General features: G+C 38.0%; 5 protein-coding genes across 5 annotated transcripts; 1 reads left to right on the forward strand and 4 right to left on the reverse strand.

Moving 5' to 3' along the window:
• The first annotated feature begins 557 nt into the window (after positions 1–557).
• On the forward strand, positions 558–1607 carry LOC111795145 (putative CCR4-associated factor 1 homolog 8). The gene has a single exon (XM_023677404.1). The coding sequence runs from the start codon at positions 558–560 to the stop codon at positions 1605–1607; it is 1050 nt and encodes a 349-aa protein (XP_023533172.1).
• A 287-nt stretch (positions 1608–1894) lies between these two features.
• LOC111794614 (subtilisin-like protease SBT1.6) lies at positions 1895–4478 on the reverse strand. The gene has a single exon (XM_023676683.1). It carries the CDS (start codon positions 4431–4433, stop codon positions 2109–2111), a length of 2325 nt encoding a protein of 774 aa, XP_023532451.1. The 5' UTR covers positions 4434–4478; the 3' UTR covers positions 1895–2108.
• A 3074-nt stretch (positions 4479–7552) lies between these two features.
• LOC111794772 (actin-depolymerizing factor 5-like) lies at positions 7553–8830 on the reverse strand. Its single transcript, XM_023676910.1, has 3 exons — positions 8747–8830; positions 8399–8658; positions 7553–8005 (listed from the first exon to the last, which is right to left on the reverse strand). Exons 1-3 carry the CDS (start codon positions 8765–8767, stop codon positions 7855–7857), a joined length of 432 nt encoding a protein of 143 aa, XP_023532678.1. The 5' UTR covers positions 8768–8830; the 3' UTR covers positions 7553–7854.
• A 3631-nt stretch (positions 8831–12461) lies between these two features.
• On the reverse strand, positions 12462–16680 carry LOC111795945 (CTL-like protein DDB_G0288717). The gene is made up of 3 exons (XM_023678590.1): positions 15287–16680; positions 12927–13272; positions 12462–12853 (listed from the first exon to the last, which is right to left on the reverse strand). The coding sequence occupies exons 1-3, from the start codon at positions 16354–16356 to the stop codon at positions 12593–12595; spliced, it is 1677 nt and encodes a 558-aa protein (XP_023534358.1). The 5' UTR covers positions 16357–16680; the 3' UTR covers positions 12462–12592.
• A 515-nt stretch (positions 16681–17195) lies between these two features.
• LOC111795816 (peptidyl-prolyl cis-trans isomerase CYP21-1) lies at positions 17196–21324 on the reverse strand. The gene is made up of 7 exons (XM_023678408.1): positions 20977–21324; positions 19786–19864; positions 19141–19188; positions 18401–18424; positions 18142–18324; positions 17947–18022; positions 17196–17579 (listed from the first exon to the last, which is right to left on the reverse strand). Exons 1-7 carry the CDS (start codon positions 21073–21075, stop codon positions 17417–17419), a joined length of 672 nt encoding a protein of 223 aa, XP_023534176.1. The 5' UTR covers positions 21076–21324; the 3' UTR covers positions 17196–17416.
• Positions 21325–24750: the final 3426 nt, after the last annotated feature.

Raw genomic sequence — 24750 nt, forward strand, 5'->3', positions numbered from 1 at the left:
GTTTATAAACTCTCTGAAGTTTTCACTATATTTACTTTTAATCATCTTTGTTAATTTTCTATTAGTTAATTAATTTAATGATTAAGTTTTTAACTAATTTTCAACATAAAAAAGTGTAATATTTTGAAAACTAAAGATAGGATAAAAATTAAATTTCAAATTTATGAGTGAAAATAAATATTAATAATAGTTACAAAATCAAATACAATTTGTTGTTAAAGAATAAATAATATATTTTATTGCATTTTAACGGTCCAAATACAGCTATAATTTTGGAGTCTGATTTATTAAATTAATAATTCAGCTCAAGAAAGCATTTATATTCCCATGATAAAAATATTATCATTTTCAAAAATCCCAACAATCCTATATTTTTGGCGCCAAATTCAAATCTACCGCTCTATCTTACCGCTCTCCTATTAGGATAAGGAAATTCGAACATAATTATATTTCTGCTATAAATATTCTCCGTTCGTCGCATATCGAAGAAGTTTGATTCAACGAAGAACACACACACAGCAAATTCAAAAACAAAAATAGAGAGATTTTCTAACGTAATGGATAGAATTGTTCGAGGCCCGAGAGGAGATAACCCTTTGATTAGAGAGGTATGGGCTTACAATCTCGATCATGAAATCATTCGGCTCGACCGTTGTTTGCTATCGTACTCAGTTATGTCGATCGACACTGAATTTCCTGGGTGTATCAAGAGAACTCCTTGGGGCACGATTGATGAAGAACTCTACGCAGACTTTCGATTCAATGTCAACCAAACCAAAGTGATTCAACTGGGTGTGACAGTTTCTGATGAAGTAGGGAACATCGGCGGTACATGGGAGTTTAATTTCTCTGACTTCGATCCTGAAATCGACGCTCATAACCCTGCGTCGATTTGTTTTCTGAAACAGAACGGCTTGGATTTTGGGAAACTGAAAAAAGATGGAATTCAGGTTAGAAAATTCGCAATAAGATTCTTATATACGATACGAAAGCATGCAATATATCGGTGGGTTACATTTCACGGATTATACGATATTGGATATCTGATGTTGGCGATGGGTGTGGTTAAAAGCTTGCCGGAAACATTGGGCGAATTCGAATGGATCGTGGCGAGGAGAGTGGGGACCGTGAGGGATTTAAAACATATGGCGCGATTCTGCGAAGGGCTCGAAGGGGGGAATTTAGGACTCGAGAAATTAGGGCAATTGCTGGACCAAAAACGCTTTGGATTGAAGCATCACGCTGGTTCAGATAGTTTAATGACTGCGCTGCTTCATGAGAAGATGTTGCAACGGTATGATTTCAATGCGGAAATTTGTGATGGGTTTTTGTATGGGTTGTCGAAGAAATTCGAGGAGTTCGTGGGCTTGCAAACACATCGCATATATGTTCAAATTCAGTGTGCGAGAGTAAAAGCTATGGTGATTCATAAGAAGATGTTACAACTATTTGACGTGGAAAGTTGCAATGAATACGAGCTCTCGAAGAAATTAAAGGAGTTCGAGGTCTTGAAATCACACTTCAGATTTGTTGAACACGAGTATGAGATGGCGCAATTTTGTTATTACAATGCTTGCAACATTATGTACCAAGGATTTCATCTTTGATATCCATTCTAGGTTTTTTTGTTAGCCGTTTGAGTAGTTTAGGTAGATTTTGATTTTGTAATTTTGTATAAAGTGGTAATAAAACTCTGCACCATGCATCCACACCGCTAGTATATACTGTCCTTTTTTATTTCCACTCAAGGTTTTAAAACGCGTCTACGATGGTAGGTTTCTATATTCTTACAAGGGTGTTTCGTTTTCTCCTGACCAATGTGGGACATCACAATCCACCCTCCTTTGGGGCTAGCGTCATCGATGGCACCCGTTAACATAAATACCCATAAAAATTGTACAATCCACCATCCATAGGTTCAATGTGGAGATCCGTGATTCCTCAACATAAATACCCATAAAAATTACAGATGAAATACAGAAAATATATGAAACTAAGTTGATATAAGTTTAAGAGCTCAAAAAGGAAGTAGCAAATTTTTTAGTTTTTTTTTGTGTTGTTTTTTAATGGATCATAAGAACATGATCGAACTTGGAAGGTTTTTACTATTACAACGGCTCTAATTTGGTAACTACCAGTGGTGTTCGGACCACATGCTTTCCATCAGACCATAAAAGAGAACCAAAGACTGCACCCACATCGCCTAGTGTCAGATTCTGGTTGTTAGCTGATATGGCCACTACGAAGCTCTGTTTCTTTACTGCCGTTGAGAATACTAGTTTCGATGGTTTTACCTTCACCGTCGCCCCTTTCGGAGCTTCGATTTTAGCTTGGTACACCGAATTCGCCGCCCCCACGTTCGTCGCCGTTCGGATAAACGATTTTGTGGACAACCCTTTTGATAGACTGGAAAACACTGCTACGATTGATGGGTAGTTCAAATTCCCTGGCAATGGCTTCCTCGTTGGACATTTCACCGGCGTTCGAGATATGACCTGGATCATCTTTGATCTGTAGCCGATTGAGCATAGGAAGTTGACATAATCGGTGTTTGTAATGTCGTAGACTAGTCCAGGGTCCATTGCAAGGCCGAGATTCACATGACCGGCACCGAAATCGTACGGCGTAGAAGCTTTTCCGGTGGATTCTTCCGTCGTCGGCTGCCGTCGGTTGTCGGTGATTCTTGCGGTGGTCATCATGGCGGATCTTACTGCCGCCGGACTCCAATCGGGATGTGCTGATTTCAACAGAGCGGCAGCTCCACTTATATGAGGACACGCCATTGATGTACCTGACAAGATATTGAACTCTGTTTTTCGTGTATCGAAGTCTAAACCAGTTGGGCCGACGACGTCTGTCCAAGCGGCTAAAATGTTAACCCCTGGTGCGATCATGTCCGGTTTTAGAATTTCAGGGTTTAATCCATTTGGCCCTCTTGCAGAAAACGAAGCCACCACCGGCGCCGGTTTGATTCCGATTCGTGTGCCTCGGAAGGCGATGGTGGCGGTGGGATTTCCAGAGGACGATGCGTAGGCTTTCATGGCATCGCCTTCTACAGAGCCGACGGCGCAGGCGGGAAGGATATGGGCATCGCCGACGAGTCCTTCACCGTTCGAAATTCCATTCGCCAGAATCATTCCGACGCCGCCGGCCTTCTTCACCACCAAACCTTTCGCCACTCTGGGGCTACTTCCTCTGTCGCAGATAACAATTTTTCCGGTCACAATCTTAGGGTCAAGCGAACTCTCCATACAGAGCGAAGCAGAGAGCTCCCCTGATTTTCCAGGGTAAACCAACGGATACATTGTACCGTTCAATGGCGCTCCGGCGTACAGCGAAACGCCGTGAATCTTCCGTCGGTTTCCCATAATCACCACCGCCGGGAAATTCCGGTCAATTGTACCAGCTCCGACCGTCGTAATCCACGGCGCTAAGTTCGTCACTGACATCCCATTGGGTCCATCATTGCCAGCCGAAGACGAAACGAAAATGCCCCTAGAAGCGGCGCCGTACGCCCCGATTGCAATTGGGTCAAGATAATACGGCGTGGAAACGCCATCGCCGCCACCAATCGAGATCGAAATGACATCGACGCCGTCGTTAACAGCAGAATCAAACGCAGCGAGAATATCGGAATCGAAACAACCCGAATTTTTCCAACAGACTTTGTAAACTGCCAAACGTGCCTTAGGGGCCACACCCTTCGCGATTCCCGAAGCATAACCCTCCAAACTCGCCTGAAACGCGTGACGCCCAGCCGCCGTCGATGCCGTGTGAGTCCCATGGCCGTCGGCGTCTCTCGGAGATCGGTACTCAACGGTGTCGTTAATCCCAATAATCGGACCAGCAGCGTTGGCCCCTGCTTCGTGACCCTTAGAGAAAAACCTCGCACCGACGATCTTCCTATTACAGTTTTTGGCCGTGAACTTAGTTCCAGTCTGACAAACCCCTTTCCACCGGCGAGGAATCGGCCCCAAATTCACATCGGAGAAGCTCCGCCGTTCAGGGGAAATCCCAGTATCGAAAACTCCAATGATTACATCCGACCCATAATCGGAATCAGACCACAAACCACGCTGGTTTCGAAGGCCGAGAAATTGAGGGGAACGCGTGGTGTGAAGCTGACGGCGACGGTCCTCAAAGACAGCAAGCACAGAAGGGTGTTTTCCGACGGAATCAGCTTGCTCTTGAGTGAAAGTTGCAGAGAATCCATGAACCACGGTGTCGTAAACATGGAGGATTTTGTGGGATTCGGCGAACTCGGAAGTGTACCAGTGGAAATGGGTGGGAAAAACAGAGGGTTTAGCGAAACTGTCCACACGGAAGATGAAGGTCTTCAATGGCGGATCAGCCGGAACTGTAGAGCCATGGATTAACAGGAGTAGAGAGAAGAAGATGGAAGAGGAGAGAGAAGCGGCGAAACAAGCGGCCATTAGAGAGTGGAAATGGAACTGAATACGCCGACGAGCAGAACTGGGGGGGAGGGAATATAAAAGAGACGACTGTTCAATTCCTTTAATTTAAATTAATTAATTGTTAAATATAAAATTAAGAACTAAACGACGCCGTTAAGGGAGATTTGATGAGTCAGCGTCTTTTAGTTGCGGGACCGGTGGAAAGTACAATTTGTCGTTAAACGACGCCGTCTCGTGCAATATTATTTATTATTGCTATATTTCAAAATTATTTATTTAAATTCAAATAAAAGGGAAAAGTAAAAAAAAAACTGTGGGGTTGCTTTCGTAAATTTCTAAAACTAGATGGGTATTTAAGAAATTATTTTTAAAAAAGGGGGAAAAGTGGAATAATTGATGCATTAGCTTGCGTGGATGATAATAATGAATAATGTACTTAATTATTAATTTAATGTTTATTTTTTTTTTATAAGAAAAATAGAGACATGGATATTTGATGAGTGATACACCAATGTACATATTTAATGCATGATAATTAGTAGGTAGGTCGGATTTAAAGCGTGACGATTCTTTTACATAAATTTAGATTCATATAATTTAAAACGTCTTTAATTAATTATATTATATTTTGTAAGTAAAGCTTTAATTTTTTAATTTTGGTTGTCCTTTGATTAACTCAAATTTTAATTTTTTAATGTCACGTTAAATATATAGTTTTTGAAGAAATTTTTATTAAGATCAAATTGATACTGGGCACTTTAAAATTTATTAAAAATATTTAAAAAAATATAATTAATTTGAGTATTGTCTAACCAATCGATAATTAAAAAATACTAAAATAACTCAAATAATTAGATATTTACGTCAACTCGAGTTTAGCTAAGCTAATTGAAACATATATCATCGATAAAGAGTTCAAATATTCGAATCTCACTCTACTCGAACGTTGAAAAAAGTCCGGGATTTTGGAGAGTGCTTGATAAGCACGTGCCATGAAGCGCGTGGCATAAGAAAGCGTGCAGTTTTTTTTTTTTTTTTTTTTTTTTTTTTTTTTTTTTTTTTNGCAGGGAACAGCAGAGTGAAGGAGAGGAGATCCTGTGCTAGTGATCTCAATGATCAATGTCATGTTCCCATTCATCCAACCGTTTATTGCCACTAGACCCTAAATCTAATCATCATTCGTTTAAATGGACGGTTCTGATCTCATTGGATCCCACACTGGTGGGTCCTAGACTCAGATAGATATTTTTAGATTATTTTTTATATAAAGAATATTTGCTGGAAAGTTGGATCAATGTTTTTTTCGTGCTTGGCGCTATTTTTAGTTATTTATTTAAATTAATTTATTTCCGCAGTAATAAATTAAGGTTACTTAGTTATAGGGAAAATAAAAGGCCAAAAACAAAATTTTGGATGATTCTTTTTAATAATAATCTTGGCATTTTAAAAAAAAATTATTTTTTAATTAATAGGTATTTAAAAAATAATTATAAAATTAGATGACGATAAATTTATTAAATAAAATTTTTTAATAATTGAAATTGCTTTTTTATTGATTAATAAAAATTTAAGGTAGAAATGTCACCATTTGGATTTTGAGGCCCATGACATCTTTGGTGTTGATTGTTTTGGGCCTCTCAAGGGGCCCAGTAACTAATCATAAACGGGCCCATGGCCTTTATAAAATTTTATGTAAAATTATGGGTTACTTTTCATTTTTATATTAAAGGTTGATAAGTTTTTTTTTTTTTTTTTTAATTCTTTTAAATCTTTTCCTTTTATTGTTAAAAAAAAACATGCATTTTCATTTAGTTTAATTGGACGGATCGAGATATTAAATTATTAGGGGTTCAAATCTGTACCGAACAGATTCTTGAACTAAAAAATTATTTAACATAATATGATACGTGTAGAATAGTTATGTATGACTTAAATACAATTATGGAGCTACCCGTTCATATAATTTAAAAATGAATGACTTATTTATAGTATGGTACTAGTAAGCAAGTAAAATATCAATATCAAAGTACAAAGAAGAATTAATTCCTCGGACTAAATGACATAAATAATGTAAATTGGCCAATTTAAGCATAACAATGTATAAAAACACAAATTATTGAATTCAGAATTTCACTTATTTATATCTTTAATTACTCTCAAATATAATGATGCAAAAACTATTCCTCAAATATTTTAATATAATCGACTAAAACATTATATTATGAACTTAAAATATTAAGGACTTAAATATGTAACAAAATGCTAAAAAGGAAAAAAAAAAAAAATCAAATCATATCAAAAGAAATATATATAAAATTTCAGGTAAATGAATGATACACGTTAAAGTCTCAACTAACTAAAACATAATGTCCTAAATCAAAAGAATGAAAGTTCAAATCTTCATCAAGAAGTAAACAATAATAATATACCAATAACAATACTCAATGTGGTTGTTTATTATACAACAAGATTGTTGAGGATTATTAGGAATGAGTCTCACATTGGTTAATTCAGTAGAAGATCATGGGTTTATAAGTGGAGTTCAATTTAGTGGAAAATTATGAGTTTATAAGTGAGAAATACTATTTTTTTCATTGAGACGATACAAGACCGCAAGTGGACAATATTTTTTAAGAAGCCAAAGCAAAGTAAGTGGACAATATCATACTATTGTGGAGAGTCCTAATTCCTAACAAAGATATACATATATGAGAGATACGATAAACAATAAAAAAAAATATGGGGCTGCTATACATTATTTGTAACTATTATTATTATTATTATTTTTTATTTTTTTGGCTGAAGCTCAACACATTTATGTTGGTAAGTCGTTATCCGTGATTAGCCACAAGCAATAATTGCTCATATTGTCACACAATAAAGGATACTAATATTTAGACCTTATCACTAAAGTGTTCCAATGAATCATTATTTTATAATTTCATGTGTCACATATTCTAACTTCCATTGCAAACAAACAAATGATTATGATATGAATCAATTATTTATTTAGGAGTATGTTCGTATTAATATTTCGATATTTTCATCAAAATCAACATTGAAAACATGATGAATTATGCAGATTCAAGCTGAGATAAACATAAACTAAATTATTTCTACAGAAGTGGGGAAGGAAATTTTAAGAAGGCAAGAGAACAATATACATAAGATCAAATTACACACTACATAAATTATCAGCAGCAGCTCACCTTTTCAAGATCAAAGCCAATACAAGAAAAGGGGCTTTGATTGTCCACAACATTAGTTTTTATTTTTACTTACATTAGTTCCCAAAAAAGAAAAATAAAGATGAACAAACAAAGAAGGAAAGAGCAGATAACATATAGTGATTGGGAGTGGTCATTGATTATTAAAAAACGAAGTAAAAGATGCCTAAAGAACGATTGATTAGCTATTTTCTTTTTCTAATTCTTTTTATCTATTTGGCTCTGTCCTTGATCACATCGATCCCCATCTCAGTTGGATCGGTTGCTTGGACCTCGTAATGTATACCTTCCAGCACTCTCCTCAGTCCAGCTTTTGAAGTTGCGTATAGAATTTTTGCTCTAATTCTTGATGCGGTCGGTGACCTGCACCAGATTTATTAACCGAAGGATCAATTTCTGTTTCAGTTTTAGATACAGATCCGTCCTCCAAATCCTTGCATTACAGTGCTCGAGTGATAAATTCTTTGTCGAGAAAACGAATAATCATATAATCGGTTAGTTTTTCCAGAGAAATTCGATTTCAGATGTGCGATTATACTGTTCTGAACATGTAATTAGTTAGGATCTATAACAGAATTAAGAGATTATGAATTTGAGGAAATTTTGAGTCAGTTATCAAAGTTCCCGCCCAAACAGAAGCGTATTTCGCAAGATTCAAGTAATCAGAGAGAATTGGACGATTCAACTGAAGCAGAGGTTAGATGAGTGAAGAACGGACGCGATCGACGAAAAACAGAGAAGAATCGAGCAACATACCAGGCGATGAAGAAGATCTTGCTCTTCCGGCAATTATCAATGGTGACGAAGTCGAAATCGAACACAGCATACCGACAGTCGTCAGTCGGCAATGAGGCGGTGAGATCATCGTAGCTTTCTGCCGAACCGCCGACCTTGTCCACAGTAACCAACCTCGATCCTTCATCGATCTTAAAAACAATATACCTATGCACCTTCTTCCATTTCATTTCCATGAACGAATTCTTACACTCATCGCTCACCCACATTCCAGTGGTTGCCTGAGATTCGCCATTAACAAGATCAAAATTCAAGAATCAAGAAAGAAAAAAGAAGAAAAAGCAACAATCGAAGAGCATAAATTAATACCATCTTGAAAGCCATCGCCATTGCGAATTTGTGAGGTCTCGTCGGGAACTGCTCTGAGTTACTGAAAATCGACTACCTTAGAGTGAAGAGTGAACGAAGTCCGCGGCTTTATATAACGATCGCCTTACTAAAATGCCCTCATCAATTGCACTTAATTACGCTTTTGTCCTCCATCATCAAACCATGTGTAGATCCAAAAATTTCACCACTTAAAATTATATAATATTAAAAAATGTTCTAAGCTTAGATATTGAAATTTTTTAATTCCTTTTTACAGATATTCATATTATATTTAATTCAAATTTAATTAAAAATATTCTTATAAATTAATATCTTATTTAAAAAATACGAAAGTTCGATAAAAATATTTTAAAAAAATAATTTGTTTCTAAAATTTAAAAATATTATTCAAACTTTGCGAGTAAAATATTATCGGTGTAATTAAAAAAAAAAAAAGTTAATTGAGATAAATGAGGCATTGAATTATGCAAAGCAATGAGGCATAAGAGGACTAGGTTCAAGTTGGCCATTATTGTTATTATTATGATTCAATGTTTGTTCTCTAATTTCAATGCTTTATTGGTTCTAAAAAGTGTTTTGAGCTTTTCCATGAATTTGTCTGGTAGAAAGTTCCGGCCATCATTCCATTGTGTGGGGATGTAAAGTTCGAGACGATGTGAATAATGTTTTGATAATTGGTATCGAAAAACTATGTTATGACTTGCTCATATTGATGGAATTCTATGGAATAGAAAAAAAGATGGACCGTGAATAACGTAGTCGTTTCACGTGTGATACGTTATGCTATTTTATACGAACAGAAGGTTTGATAGTTCTTGTTCAAAGGAAAATGGTTCATAGTTCTACGTTAACGAGAAGAAGTAAGGTCTTTGGTATACATGTAAATAACAACATTTTCATTTGTAGTTAGTCGTTTGGGGTGAGGGAAAGCCAAGCTCGTGTAGATTCCGACTCAAAGTGGACAGTATTATATCATCGTAGAATTGACAAACATACCAGTGTAGATACCGACTAAAGTGGGCAGTAATATATCATCGTGGAAATAGGGTAAATAGTAACGACATGAAAAAACATGCCCGTGTAGATTCCAACTCAAAGTGGGCAGTATTATATAATCATGAAAAAAAGGGTAAAAAGTAAAAAACTGAAAAACATACTCGTGTAGATACCGACTAAAGTGGGCAGTAATATGTCATTGTGGAAATAGGGTAAATAGTAACGACCTGAAAAAACATGCCCCCTGTAGATTCCAACTCAAAGTGGGCAGTAATATGTCATCGTGGAAATAGGGTAAATAGTAACAAACGGAAAAACATGTCCGTGTAGATTCCAACTCAAAGTGGGCAATATTATATCATCGTGAGAGTAAATGGTAACAAACTAAATAACATGCTCATGTAGGTTCAAACTCAACGTGGACAGTATTATATCATCGAACTGAAAAACATGCCCGTGTAGATTCCGACTCAAGTGGACAGTAGTATATCATCGTGAAAATAGGGTAAATAGTAACGAACTGAAAAACATGCCCGTGTAGATTCCAACTCAAAGTGGGCAATATTATATCATCGTGAGAGTAAATGGTAACAAACTAAATAACATGCTCATGTAGGTTCAAACTCAACGTGGACAGTATTATATCATCGAACTGAAAAACATGCCCGTGTAGATTCCGACTCAAGTGGACAGTAGTATATCATCGTGAAAATAGGGTAAATAGTAACGAACTGAAAAACATGCCCGTGTAGATTCCAACTCAAAGTGGGCAATATTATATCATCGTGAGAGTAAATGGTAACAAACTAAATAACATGCTCATGTAGGTTCAAACTCAACGTGGACAGTATTATATCATCAACTGAAAAACATGCTCGTGTAGATTCCGACTCAAGTGGACAGTAGTATATCATCGTGAAAATAGGGTAAATAGTAACGAACTGAAAAACATGCCCGTGTAGATTCCGACCCAAGTGGGCAGTAGTATATCATCATGAAAATAGGGTAAATAGTAACGAACTGAAAAACATGCCCGTGTAGATTCCGACTCAAGTGGGCAGTATTGTATCGTCGTGGAAATAGGGTAAATAGTAAGGAGTTGAAAGCCGGATTTGGCGATCGAGATAAGATTGAAGAGAGTGGGGAAGTGAGATTACAAAGAGAAGAGTCCAAGTAAAAGGAGGGGAAAAGGGGAGAGAAGTGAGGGGTGGAGGTGGGGCAATGGTTGAGGAGATTTAGTCTTACAAGTTTGTGGGCAAAATAATGAAGGTGATGGAATGAGGAGGTTGTGATGTTTATCTGCTAGCTGTGTTCTTAACAAATCTTGGGCTCTACTTTATGGCTTCTTTCTAATGGAATTGCTCTATATTTGCTTTTCTGGTTGGCAATGGCATCACACATCCAATTCCATTGTAGCAACCATACTAGAACCATCAGCTCTTTAGAATGAATATGGACGGTTTGTTTTGTGTCCCTAATCCCGTGTGTATAAGAGGGTTAGGGATTGTGAGATCCCACGTTGGTTGGAAAGGGTCTTATAAAGGTGTGGAAACCTCTTCCTAGTAGACGCATTTGAAAATCGTGAGGTTGGTGGCGAAACGTAACGGGTCAAAGTGGAAATATTTGTAGGTGGGCTTGGGCGGTTACAAATGGTATTAGAGCCAAACATTGAGCAGAGTGCCAGTGAGGACGCTAGCCCCTAAAAGAGGGATTGTGAGATCCCACGTTGGTTGGAAAGGGGTCTTATAAGGATGTGGAACCTCTTCCTAGTAGACACGTTTAAAAACCATGAGGCTGACGGCGAAATGTAACGGATCAAAGTGGAAATATTTGTAAGTAGTCAGCTTGAGCTGTTACAAATGGTATCAGAGCTAGCCACCAAGCAGTATGCCAACGAGGATGCTGGCCCCTAGAGGGGGTGGATTGTGAGATCCCACATTTGTTGGAGAGTCTTATTAGGGATCTCCCTAGTAGACGCGTTTAAAAGTCATGAGGCTGGCGGCGATTCATAACGGGGCCAAAATGGAAATATATGCTAGCGGTGGACTTTGACTATTACAAATGGTATCAGAGCTAGACACCGAGCGGCGTGCCAACAAGGACGCTGGCCCCGATTGTAAGATCCCACATTTGTTGGAGAGGGGTCTAGTAAAGGTGGAAACCTCTCCCTAGTACACGGGTTTATAAACGGTGAAGCTGATAGCGATAAATAACGAGCTAAATTGACCAATATCTATTAATGGCGGGTTTGGGCTATTACACATCGCTTTGAAACTTATGTTTTGATCAATAAAATAATAAAATAAAAGTGAGTTGCAAAAGAAAAGGTAGTTGAATGTGCTAGGTGACTCCCATTAAATAGTCGCCCCTTCTCTTCGATTACAACCTCGAGAACGAACAAAAGAAGGGGCAAAATGTGATAAAATGTTTAGCTCCACGCTCACATCTCTATCTTAGGTAGGGTCGGAGATCATTGATTAGTCCTTTGACCTATCATTTTTCGGTTAATCCGGTTAGCATCTCCTACACAAGTATACTCTTCTCTTGTTCTATGGTTCCAACCTCTAACCTCTTGGCCGAAAATACACGTCTTAACTAGTTGAGCTAGCTAGTGTCTTTAATCGGTGAACTGTTCTAAGAGAATTCAATACCGATTCCCATAAGAACAGTATTCATCGAGTCATTAGGCTCGCGAACATGAAAGGTGCACAAAAGGTTCATGCACGATGCAATATATAAAGAACAAGGCTCTGCAGGCTCAAAATGTATAAGGTGACATCTCATTATAGACAGAATCGCATATGCTAAGTGAATTGCAGGGCTAATTTATTATACAAGGAGTGAAGTAGTTACCAGGGAAGATCTGTGATTTCTGCTAATGGGTAGATGAACATAAACCTCGTGAACATCTTGTTTGCACACTTCACCTCTGTCCCGATCAATGGCATAGCACACGTAAACAGTTTCGATCACATTATCCAACACGTGGATAAAGAATTCGAGTATCACGATCAGGAGCAGCCATGCCGCAAAAGCCACAAGGTACGTATCGGCCCCAAGATGGCTCACAGCTCGTAAGATAGCACAAGCCTGCAAATAGAAATGGGAAAGTGTTCAAGGTAGACCATAAAACAAAACTACAGCCCATTTTGTGTCTACGTACCACAATTGCGTATATGGCCGAGAGGACGAAGGCAATTCCAAGTAATAAACGTGTGGAGATTGTTTCGACAAAAACCGTCGAAAGGAGGTTTCGTTTCAAGAGTTCGTATGTCATTCTTGCAGACGAGCAGTAAGCTTCACCAGTTATTGCTGCAAAAGTTATTGTGAATTTGTTCAGATAATCGACAGCTGCCAGAAATGCATTTACGCAGCAACGTAAAATGATCTTGAACATCCCAGGAGTATCTTCTTGTCGTGCACTATCGACCATAGCACGAACGACACGCACCACAAGAATTAGTAACCCAGATAAACATACAGTGCCAGCAGAGGGACCAAATGCATTCCTGCATGTGGGCAATGGCCAACATAACATCAAAATCATAAACGATGTCGTATAATGACTCGATGACTTAAAATGGTTACATTTTGCAGCTTGAAGATCGAAATGAATGGCATAAAATGCTGGACAGAGAGCACGAACAGGTATCATATCATATACCTTTTCTTCTTGCATTCGTTGCTTCATTAGCCACACATCTATTCAAGTCAATTTTTTAGTAATACAGGTTATTCTTAACACCTTCCTTCTTCTCTTCATCGAACAACGACTTTGTCTCCTCTTTGATATCGAACCCATTAGTCTTCTCCTCAAGCCTTCGGGTGGGGTTCTGCTCCGACATTTGGTCTAGGTCCCCCAAAACCTTGGCTTCTCCACTAATTTGGACCCTAGTCTACCCCTGGTTCATTCGCTATTCACTGCCATTCGAGTAATTTTAGAATCAAGAGGGAGCTGATTCAAACAATAAGGATCCAGCTTTTAACATTAAGGGAAATGGTTTAATGGTAACTCTAGTTGCTGAAAAGGATGTTGAACCAGAGATTCTCATCTTCTTTGTTCATCTCAATGCTAAAGATCAGCAGAACGGGTTCTTACCGGGAGGCTGGTTCGGTAGCACCATCCTAGAGAAAAGGAGTTGATGATTCTACCGCTGACTTCATCAAAAAGGCTTGAAAAATCATTAAAGAGGATGTTATGAGGGTGTTCCAAACCTTTTTTTTTTTTTTTTCGAGAGATGGGTGTTATCAATATCAATGTGAACAAGGGCACTCTGAGATCCCACATTGGTTGGAGAGGGGAACGAAGCATTCTTTATAAGGATGTGGAAACCTCTCCCTACTTGACGCGTTTTAAAACCTTGAAGGGAAGCCCAAAGAGGACAATATCTGCTGTATGTGGGCTTGGGCGGGTACAAATGGTATCAGAGCCAACCACCGGGCGATGTGCCAACCAGGAGGCTGAACCCCGAACGGGGGTGGACCGGGGGATCCCACATTGATTGGAGAGGAGAACAAGTGCTAGTGAGGACGCGGGAACCCGGAGGGGAATGGATTGTGAGATCCCACATTGGTTGGAGAGATGAACAAAACATTCTTTATAAGGGTGTGAAAACCTCTTCCGAGCCGACGCGTTTTAAAACCTTGAGGGAAAGCCTAAAGAGGACAATATCTGTTAGCGGTGGGCTTGGACGGTTACCGCCACCATTTGTCTATAGTTATAAGCTTCACTCAATTGAGGCTGAACCCCGAAGGGGGTAGATCGGGGGGTCTCACGGTGAAAGGGAAAGCCTAAAGAGGACAATATCTGTTAGCGGTGGGCTTGGACGGTTACCGCCACCATTTGTCTATAGTTATAAGCTTCACTCAATTGAGGCTGAACCCCGAAGGGGGTAGATCGGGGGGTCTCACGGTGAAAGGGAAAGCCTAAAGAGGACAATATCTGTTAGCGGTGGGCTTGGACGGTTACCGCCACCATTTGTCTATAGTTATAAGCTTCACTCAATTGAGGCTGAACCCCGAAGGGGGTAGATCGGGGGGCTCGCGGTGATTGGAGAGGGGAACGAGTGTCAGCGAGGACACTGGGCCTCGAAGGGGAGTGGATTGTGAGATCCCACATCGGTTGGAGAGGGGAACAAATCATTCTTTACAAGGGTGTGGAAACCTCTTCCTAGTTGACACGTTTTAAAACCTTGAGGGGAAGCCCGAAAGGGAAAGCCTAAAGAGGACAATATCTGTTAGCGGTGGGCTTGGACAGTTACTGCCACCATTTGTCTATAGTTATAAGCTTCACTCAATTGAGCTCGAAGAACTTACACTAATCACTCTTCACCTAGCCCATATAAAATCATACAAATGTAAACAACTTCATCCTCATTGCCAGTGAGTTCGAAGATAATGATAAAGAACAAGAAATCTCAAAGAACTTGACCACAATCTAAGTGAGAAACATGAATTTGATGGCAAAATGAAACATACTTTGGCAAATCAATTCAAAACAACAAAGCCACGATCTTTACTAACCTTAAAGACTTTCTAATGCTCCGGCTTGGAGTGTCATCCTCTTCTTTCGAGAAATACCACTGCGAAATGGTACCACTAATCACATAAACTTGTCCTTCAACCATTACAGCACCAGACCACAACATCGTAAGAATAGCCAATGCATAATAAGCAGGTACCCACTTATCTTGCTTCCAAACACAAGTATAGTCTCCACTCGATCCATGGTGATGGGGCACAATTTTCCCATTCAACCTCGCAAACACCAAGAACAGAACAATTGGTGCATAATAAATCAGTAGCCCCAGTGTCATACTCGGTATAACCACAAGCAAACCCAGATTCATTGACAATGCATCCGAGGCAACCCCAATTATACTAATGGTGAGCCCAATTCGATGCCAATTAACGATAAATATCCACACGATTACCCCAATCACCAAGAACATGAAGATCAGAACTAATATTCTGTACACCATAGGGAAGTTGTAGCTGCAAGTGGGGTTAACCGTACAGGCAATGAACCAATAGACATTGATGAAGATAGGAAGAAGAACGAAGAAAGGAAGTGAGGCGTATACAATCTGCCTCGTGTAGTGCTTAAGCAAGAGAAGTAAAAAAAAGCAAATGGGTAAGCTCAAAATCAAAGTAGCTACAAGGGTCCAAATCAAGGATTTCAAAACAGAGGAAGAAGAGGAGAAAGAGTAGAGAAAAACCCAAATGGGGGATGAAGGAAAAACAGAGTCCGTGACACAATTGGAGGTTTTCTGATCATAGTAATAGGAGGAGAGGTTAGAGTAACTGATATTTCGATTGAAAGTGGCAAAAATCCCGAACCCAAAAGAGGATAAAACGAAGAGAATGAAAAGAACAAGGATGGGTATGTCCTTGAACGGCCGGTGGCCGTAGTTGTAGGAAATTTGAAGGTACTGAGAAGGGTCAGATTCGGAGGGATTGCTCTGTGGTGGGTCGTCAATGGTGGGGTAAGGGTATAGAAGCGGCGGAGGAGAGGGGTTTGAGATAAGGGGCTGAGAAGCCGATGAGGAGCCGTGAAGGGAAGCGGCGGCGTTGGGTTCTTCAGAGGCGGCCATGGGAGTGGAGAGGAAAAGGGGAAAGGGAGAAGGTAAAGGTTACAGAGGAGGTAAAGAAGGGGATGAAAATGGATGAACGAAGCAGAGTGAGTGAAACGTGAAGCACGAGTTGAGGTGAAACCTGGACCCATTATCCAGCAAGATGGCGGGCAGGAAGATTAGAGGAGAGGCGGCGGTTGCGGCGGCGGCGGTGAAGCTCCATGGAAAGCAGGTAGGTGGAGTGGAGGTGGAGATGGAGATGGGATGAAGAGCTGTAATGTCGGCTCCTCCCAGTGAAGGCACGTATCTCTGTTTCAATCATCACCTTTTTCTTGGTCTCCTAATTGTATGTGTTGTGTAATAACCTAATATTATTTTTTCTGTATTATTACTTTTTATTTTCAATTTTATAATAAAATGTTGACTATTTTATTATTTAAATATTTATTTAATTTCTCATTAAGTAAACCATTTAAAATAAAAAATGAAGATAATTTTTGGAAGGGACCGATTCCAAAAGAGGATTCTCACTCCAATTCACCTCGTCTTTAGTATAGTTCAACTAATTAAGTTATCTTGTTTAACAATTTTAGGGTCTTTTTCCTTCCACAAACTTATTTATTCCATCCATCATTCCTCTATAGAAGGAGAATGAACCGGTCGAGTAAAGAATCCCAACTTTCTAGCATAAGTTACATCTTCTCTCGAAAAATATTTATTCCAGTTCATCGAGAAAGTCGATGCAGATTTCCTCAAGACAACAAATGAAGAGAATTAACTTCTCTAAATTGCACATTATGTAGTAGATTAAAGGTTCATGGTTGCATTCAGCAGAGAAAAAATCAAACTAAGAACATCAGTAGACTACAAAACCTTAAGCTTGATAGATCATGTGGGTTGATGAATGCTACATACAACTGAGAGTCTAAACCTCTTGAATCTTGGGGGTTCATATTGACGACTTCTATAATATTGTTTATACAAAGTAGACTATCAAAAAGAAACTTGAAACCCAAAGAAGGAAAGAAAAAGAATTTTAATATACGAAAATTTGCTGTTGTTAATAGCAACGATCTGATCTTCATGTTTCCTCATCCCACTTGCTCTTGGGTATCTCCCCACTGTCAGCAATGGTTACCTTCTTTCTAGGTTTCCCACTATAGGTTCCAGCTCCGCCTTCAATTGCATATACATTATCCATCCCTTGGATAACCTTGCCAAACACAACATGCTCCCCATCTAACCTGTAAAGAGTACACATATATGGCAGCTGAAATCATCGAGGCCAGTGTAGAATTAACCAACCAAGCATCTTCCCCTCAACCGACCTCGAGTTCTAAGAATTAACCAAGCATCTTGATCTCAAGCAATATTAATAGCTCAAAATCTTTCTAATAAAAGGAGTGGCATTATGGAGGTTAGAAACAATATTAGTAACTAGTTAAGGAGTTTGTTAGGAGTGGGTTGATATAAATATTTCATTTGGGTTATACTACCTTTATTGTCTATAAAATATGAACTTTTCAAAAAAATAAAAAGTTATATTCAATACTCTCAATTCCAACATGCAAATATCATAATATTTTCTTGCAAGAGGGAAGAAAATATTACCAGCTGGACTTAATGGTGGTAATGAAAAATTGTGAGCCATTTGAATCAGGTCCTGAGTTTACCATGGAGACAACACCTGTATATATAACAAGGCATCCATTCATAAGAACTATGGCCATAAACTAGAAAATTATGAAACCTTTTGAGTCAACAAACTAAGTATAAAGTGAAATTTAAAAGATTTGGGCTCAAGACCTGCGTGTGAATGTTTTATTTTAAAGTTCTCATCAGGAAATGTGCCACCATAGATTGACTCGTATCCTTTTCCATCGCCGTATAAGATGTCACCACCTTGAATCACAAAACCAGATATAATACGATGGAGTGGTGTTCCCTTATAATGGAGTGCTTTTCCACTTGTAGTTTTACCTTTCTCCCCTGAATTTTGAGCAAGTTAAAGAAAAATGAGAAAGCCAAACCAGGTAGAATGTTAATAATAGAAGATTCATCATACCTGTGCATAGAGCCCTAAAATTTTCTGCACGGAAAAAAACAATTTAGAATTAAAACAAAATGTGATCATAATGTAATAGGATTGTTGCAAGTTCAAACTGAAAAATTCAGAATTCCATTCTCGAAAACAATCATGCACCAACGAGATCAGCAAATTTTTCCATTTCTGAAATGTAAGTTAAAGGTAACTGAAATATCTTCATGTGTTCTGGAGTGAATCAGAAGGCCAAGTGAAATAAGAAGCAAGCATAAATTCTGGTCACAGTTCCAGGACTACTCTTGAGTTCCTAGGTATCATTTCTTCTTGATGTTAACCTTTTGTTTTTATCAGATAACTTGGCACTGAGGGCACACCATCACTAACCTGGGGGGCACGGTCCCTAGGCCCAAGTTTTTTCTTATTAAGCAAGCTCTCACCATCAATCAAACTCTGGGTAGGTGTTACCTAGAGACTGCATGTCATTGCCATGAAACATAAAGAACTGGGAAGTCTTAACCTTGAATTTAATCTGCCCTTTTCCAAACAAGGTGGAAGTCAAGGAAAGATGTCAATTCCACTGGAAATACCAGTTTGATTGCGGGCATTGAAATCCTAACATTTCCTCGTCAAACTGGCTACTACATTGTTTGGGTCATGTGTGTACATGAACATGCGTTCATAGAACAAAAAACTTACTTGAAGATGCATAAAGGAGGCATATAGCTTCCAATCATTTATGATATGGTGATGGAAGGACATACCTACAGTTTTAGGCACAACTTGGCCATATAATCCAATCACGATTCTACCTACAAAGAGAGAGAAGGAAAAGAAAAGTGAACCTTGTGAGGTTAAAAACAGATATGAAAAAATTAATAGCCCCTTTTTATCGTGTCATCCAAACTCTTGTAGAGCACAAATTAATTTCATAATATTAAAAATGAAATGCTCTGGTGTCTTTTATTACCATGGCCTACAAGCAAAGCCTCATCCACAAAGGGAAAATAAAAAATAAAAGACGGACTTTCAAGGCTGTAGGAAATTTATTCAATGACCTTGAAACTATCTGCTGGGATCATCATATAAGAGCTGTAATTTAAGAATGTGATGCAAGTATACATGTTCCATGTATGTAACAATATGCCAAAAGATGAGGCAAAATCAACAATCAGAAGAAGAAACAAGAGAGAGAATTTATAAACTTATAACAGGGATTAAAGGAGGGCAACCCATGTAAAGATTGCATGTTTTCTTTCACAAACAAAAACTTCATAAAATTTGAAGGGCCATGGCTCAAGTTCAAATGTTCGGTTAAACACTTAATACTCACAAGAGAAGATAGCCTTGCCATTTGTCAATAGTTCTACACTTAGTAACAAAGTAAAGTATAGGCACAAGGATTTTACCTAATCTCTGTTCATCAATATCAATATCCAAGTAAACCCTGTGGGTGATTTCCGGCTCCTCTTCTAGTTTCTCTTCCCTCTAGAATCACATGACAAGAAACGTTTAAATTAGTTAATTAACTAATGTAGGCTAAATATATTGTTTTTTGGAAGTAAAGGGATGATTTCCGCAGTTCAAATAATAATAATAATAATAATAATAATAACAAACAAACATACAGAGAAGCTACATAGATTCCAATTTTATGTGTCCAAATTTCCGGGAATGTTATTTCCCTGGACATCACACTATAACCAACCACATAGGGAAACACCTCTCATCTGTTCTTAACGATCATGTTTCTTATGATCAAAACAGGGTATTCCAGGGGTACTTCATTAACAGAAGCCAAAGACAGGATCAATTTCTTTATTCCAATAGCTTTTCTTCAGAGAGCAATAAGTCCAATGAACATGAAATGGAAATCGTATAAAGAGGAAACAGCTTTACAAACTCATTTACTAGTTATCACAAACAGAACTAAAACCCATTTGGATACAAGAAGGTGTTCTAAAAGAGATCCCCTCCCTCCCGAACACTATAACACACGAATTCAGAAGCCCCCAGATTGAAAGAACAGTGAGCCACTAACACACAATAGTACCATAACAGCCAAATTTCGCCCATTCAATTTGCACAAGCAAACCAACGAAGATCAAGCCTACAACACATTAACCCCCACAACACAACCACCAATACCATGTTCTATAGGTCAATGCGTGCCATTATGTTCCTACATGGTTGAAACTACCAGAAACCCACGTATAAGATTTAGTGATGAGAAGTTAACCAAGTCTTGGACAACGTAACGTTATACACGATTTGACAAAATTGACACGGATCGTACGGAAACAAACTAGAGTTTGGGACAATGTGAAGCTCAATAGAAGCATAGCTTACACTTAAACCTACAAATCCAACACGATGGGGAAAGTAAAACATGGTTAAACGCCTAACACGAATCACAAGATTCAGAACGAATCGGGGTGACAGAAAACGAAAAGTTACAATAACATTAATTCACCATAACCAAAGCAACTATTTCTTTAGAGACACAAATTACAGTGAAATAACCAGCCACTTTCAGAAATTGGCAATCAGATCCAAAAGAGAAGCAGCAATACGAATCCTGAAAAGTGCCAAAAACATACCTGCTTGGGGGTAAACAGCGTGAAAACAAGGAAGATAAGGAAGATGATCAAGAGAAGGAGGCATCGCGGTTGATACAAAAAAGAGAATCCTCGAGGCATCCTTAATGGCTCTCTATACCTGAAAGTTCTTCAAGCTCAGTGGATCAGCAACAATTTTCCGCATCCTCGGAATTCCATTGCGGATCTCGATTCACCCGCTTCAACTAATCTGATCGAAAAAAAAAAAGGTACGAAATGAAATGATTATGTTCAGTCACCGCTCGGAGCGGGAACTTGGAAGCATTGCGCGGTGGAGGCTGTGCAGACCGAGAAATGGAGAAGTCGAGCCGACCCGATTACTCTTTCTTTATTAATTTTTATTTCCCTTTGTATTTACCATTAAACACACTCTCCCACTAACCAATCAACCCCACCACAATATTTGTTTCCGTCACCCCGTCAGTTTCACACCCTTATAAGAAATACTATGTTCCTATCTCCAATTGGACGTATACTCTCACATTCTACCCTTTGGGGGTCAGTGTCCTTATTGGCACATAGCTCGGTGTGTGGTTCTAATACCATTTGTAACAGCTCAAGCGCGCCACTAGTAGATATTGTCCGTTTCGGCTAGTTAAGTAATGTTATCAATCTCACGATTTTAAAACACATCTACTTGGGAGAGGTTTTCACATTCTTATAAGAAATTGTTCATTTCCCTCTCTAGGAGACGTGAGCTCTCACAGATATGATTCAGTTTATGGGTTCAAACTTTTTTGATTGGATCAACCCGAAAATAAGGCTATCCAACCCAACTCAACTTAACTTACCCTAAATTTAAAACTCGAGACCGAACCCGAAAGTAAAGAGTTAGATTAGATTGTAAACTTTGTTCAGGTCATTCTAGTTACCAATCCAAACAACTCGAAATTCCAAGTTGGCTAAATTATCAATTTTTTTATTGGTCATTGACCTATTTAATATTTTTATAAAAATGGATGAAGTAATTAAAAATAAAATTAAAGATTTATATTGTATTAATATCTATTTTTAAGCGTAAATTTAAAATTTAAAATTTAATAACTAAGGTTTAGGACCCTAAACCATTAGTTACAAATTAAAACGAGGATTTGTTTGTTTTAATAAAATTATTAGTAATAATATATTTTATTTTAATGTATAAATATGACCATTTGTATCAAACTGGGCTAATAAAAGCCCAGGCTGGTAAATGGGCTTTCAAGCCCAAGAATGGTTGGGCATTCGTGTTGGGCCTATCATGGGAAAGTGGTTATCTTCCATATAGGCTTCATGTGGATATGCTAACAATTTATTGGAAGGGAAATTATAATAGGTAGCTACCAAATAATAATAATAATAATAATAATAATAAATACGAGTACACGACATATCATAGACTAAATCTAAAAAGACTATGAAATGGTACTAGTGCCGTTGTAGATACAAGCAGTGTAAATACTGATATTGTGAGATCTCATATTAGTTGGAGAGGAAAATGAAGTATTTCTTACAGAAGTGTGGAAATCTTTCTCTAATAGACGTGTTTTAAAACTGTGAGACTAACGACAATATATAACGCGTCAATATCTGTTAACGGTGGGCTTGGGCTGTTATAAATGGTATTAGAGTCAGGCATTGAATGATACGCCAACGAGGACGTTGGCTCTCAAGGTAGAGGATTATGAGATCTTACATTGATTAGAGAGGAGAATAAAACATTTTTCATGAACGTGTGAAAACTCCTTCTTGCTAGACGTGTGTCAAAACTGTGAGACTGATGATCTATTAGTGGTGGGTACGAGATATTTTTTAGATTTAGTCATTTACGTTATTACCCTTTTAGTAATTGGGTAGATTTTGTTTATATATGAGATAGGATGAGTGATTGGAAAGGCTAAATGAGGAAATTGAGGCTAAGGAAGCTTTTAGGTATTTGATTAAGCAACTCTTTTCCTTGCCCCAATTCCCTTCCCACGCCGTTTCCCCACGACTTCAATTTCTTTGTTTGCATCATAAATTCATACAAATAATCCCATCATTTAAAAAGAAAAATTCCAAAATTGCCCTTGCTCTCATCACCCAAGAAGAACGGATAAGGCAAGCAACCCATCCGAACTTAAAATCAACTGATTTTAACAGACGTGTCCATTTAACCTGCAGGGCCAAAACCCACAAAGAATAGAGAGGGAAAAGGAGCGAGAAGGAATTTCTCCCTGTTCACTAAACGGGTTGGAGATAAAAATTACATTCTTTGACCATGACCACGTCCCAACTCTGTAAAAATAGGAGTCGAGGACGAGATCAGAGAAGACGTCCCCATTTCTGCCTAGTCCAGTGAACATCTCTAGATCTGATATATATGTTATCATTTTATCATACCAAGTACTCATCTCAAAAGGGCAGGAAGAAAATGCATAAATAGAAAGAACTCGTTCTCTTATAAAGACCGACAATATTATTTGTTTCTAATTCGACACTACAATTTACGCACTATCATCCAAATACGAACCTCTTTTGTAAGTTACCATCATCTCACGACTCGTCTTTGACATGGAGGCCCGACCGAAATTCCTATATCAACAAAGCCACAAAAGTTCATAATACTAATTTAGATAAGTTTGTACAAAGTAAATAAAATGACAAAGAGATGATAGTGGAAGATAAATTGTTGAAAGAGAAAGGGAAAGTGAAAGGCCTTAGTGAGCACACAAAGCAATGGTTTTGATACTCAAATCGACGGACGATTTCAGCCGCCAGACAATCCAACGACAGGAAAAAAAACAGGGAGAGCCGTGGTTATGTTTTATTTTTATTATTATTATTATTATCATCACGGCTTACGTGTACGGTGCTTAAATTTTAACACATAACTAATTAATATTATGTTTTATTATATATTATACATTAAAAAAAAAAAAAAAAGCCAGGCTGTAAAGCGAAGAAAAGAGGTGACGTGGATATGTGTTGATTGGGTGGTGAATCGGGGCCCCGTTTTCTTGCCTTCANGCTTTTTTGTGGCATTTTGTAAATATTTATAAAAAGAGCCAAGGTCGCTTATCAAACACTGCCCGGTGCCCCTGCCCCACATAGGACAGGACATGTACTGACCTGACCGCTGACCTAGAACGTGAGCGTACGACACGGACAGCCTTCAAGATTCCAACACTCAACTAATTAAACAACTTTACGTCATAGCCCCCAAACTTTCTCTAATTTACCTTTTTAGTCCATTTGTTTAATACGGGGAAAAGAATATTCCTTTTTTTTTTTTTGTTATTAAATTTATCCAATTTTACCTTATACTTAAATTAATATTATAATATTAACTTTAAATTTTTACCTTTTCAAAATTGATATAATTTTATTTAAATTTAAAGTTTAATTTGATGGAAGACATTTTATTTTATTTTGTTTTATGGCAATGGTAAAAAAGTTGAAGATTAGATTGGTAAAATATAATAATTTTAAATTTATATCATATTTTATGTTTTAAAGTACTTTTTTTTTTTTGTTAACTAGCACGTGGTCCACATCATTTTGAAATTATATAATTGAAAAATAGAACATAAATAGCATATTCTAAAGGTATATTTTCATCGAATTAGAATATAAATTGGATTCACACCGTATAAACTAATAGTTTAGAAAATTAAGAACTTAGTTGTATTCGCACAAGCCCACCACTAACAAACGTGGTCCGTTTTAATACGTTATGTATTATCATTAGCCTTATGATTTTAAAACGTAATTATTATGAAAAGGGTCTAGCTAAAT

This window comes from Cucurbita pepo, chromosome LG05 (assembly GCF_002806865.2).
Source record: "Cucurbita pepo subsp. pepo cultivar mu-cu-16 chromosome LG05, ASM280686v2, whole genome shotgun sequence".
NCBI classification, from domain to species: Eukaryota; Viridiplantae; Streptophyta; class Magnoliopsida; order Cucurbitales; family Cucurbitaceae; genus Cucurbita; species Cucurbita pepo.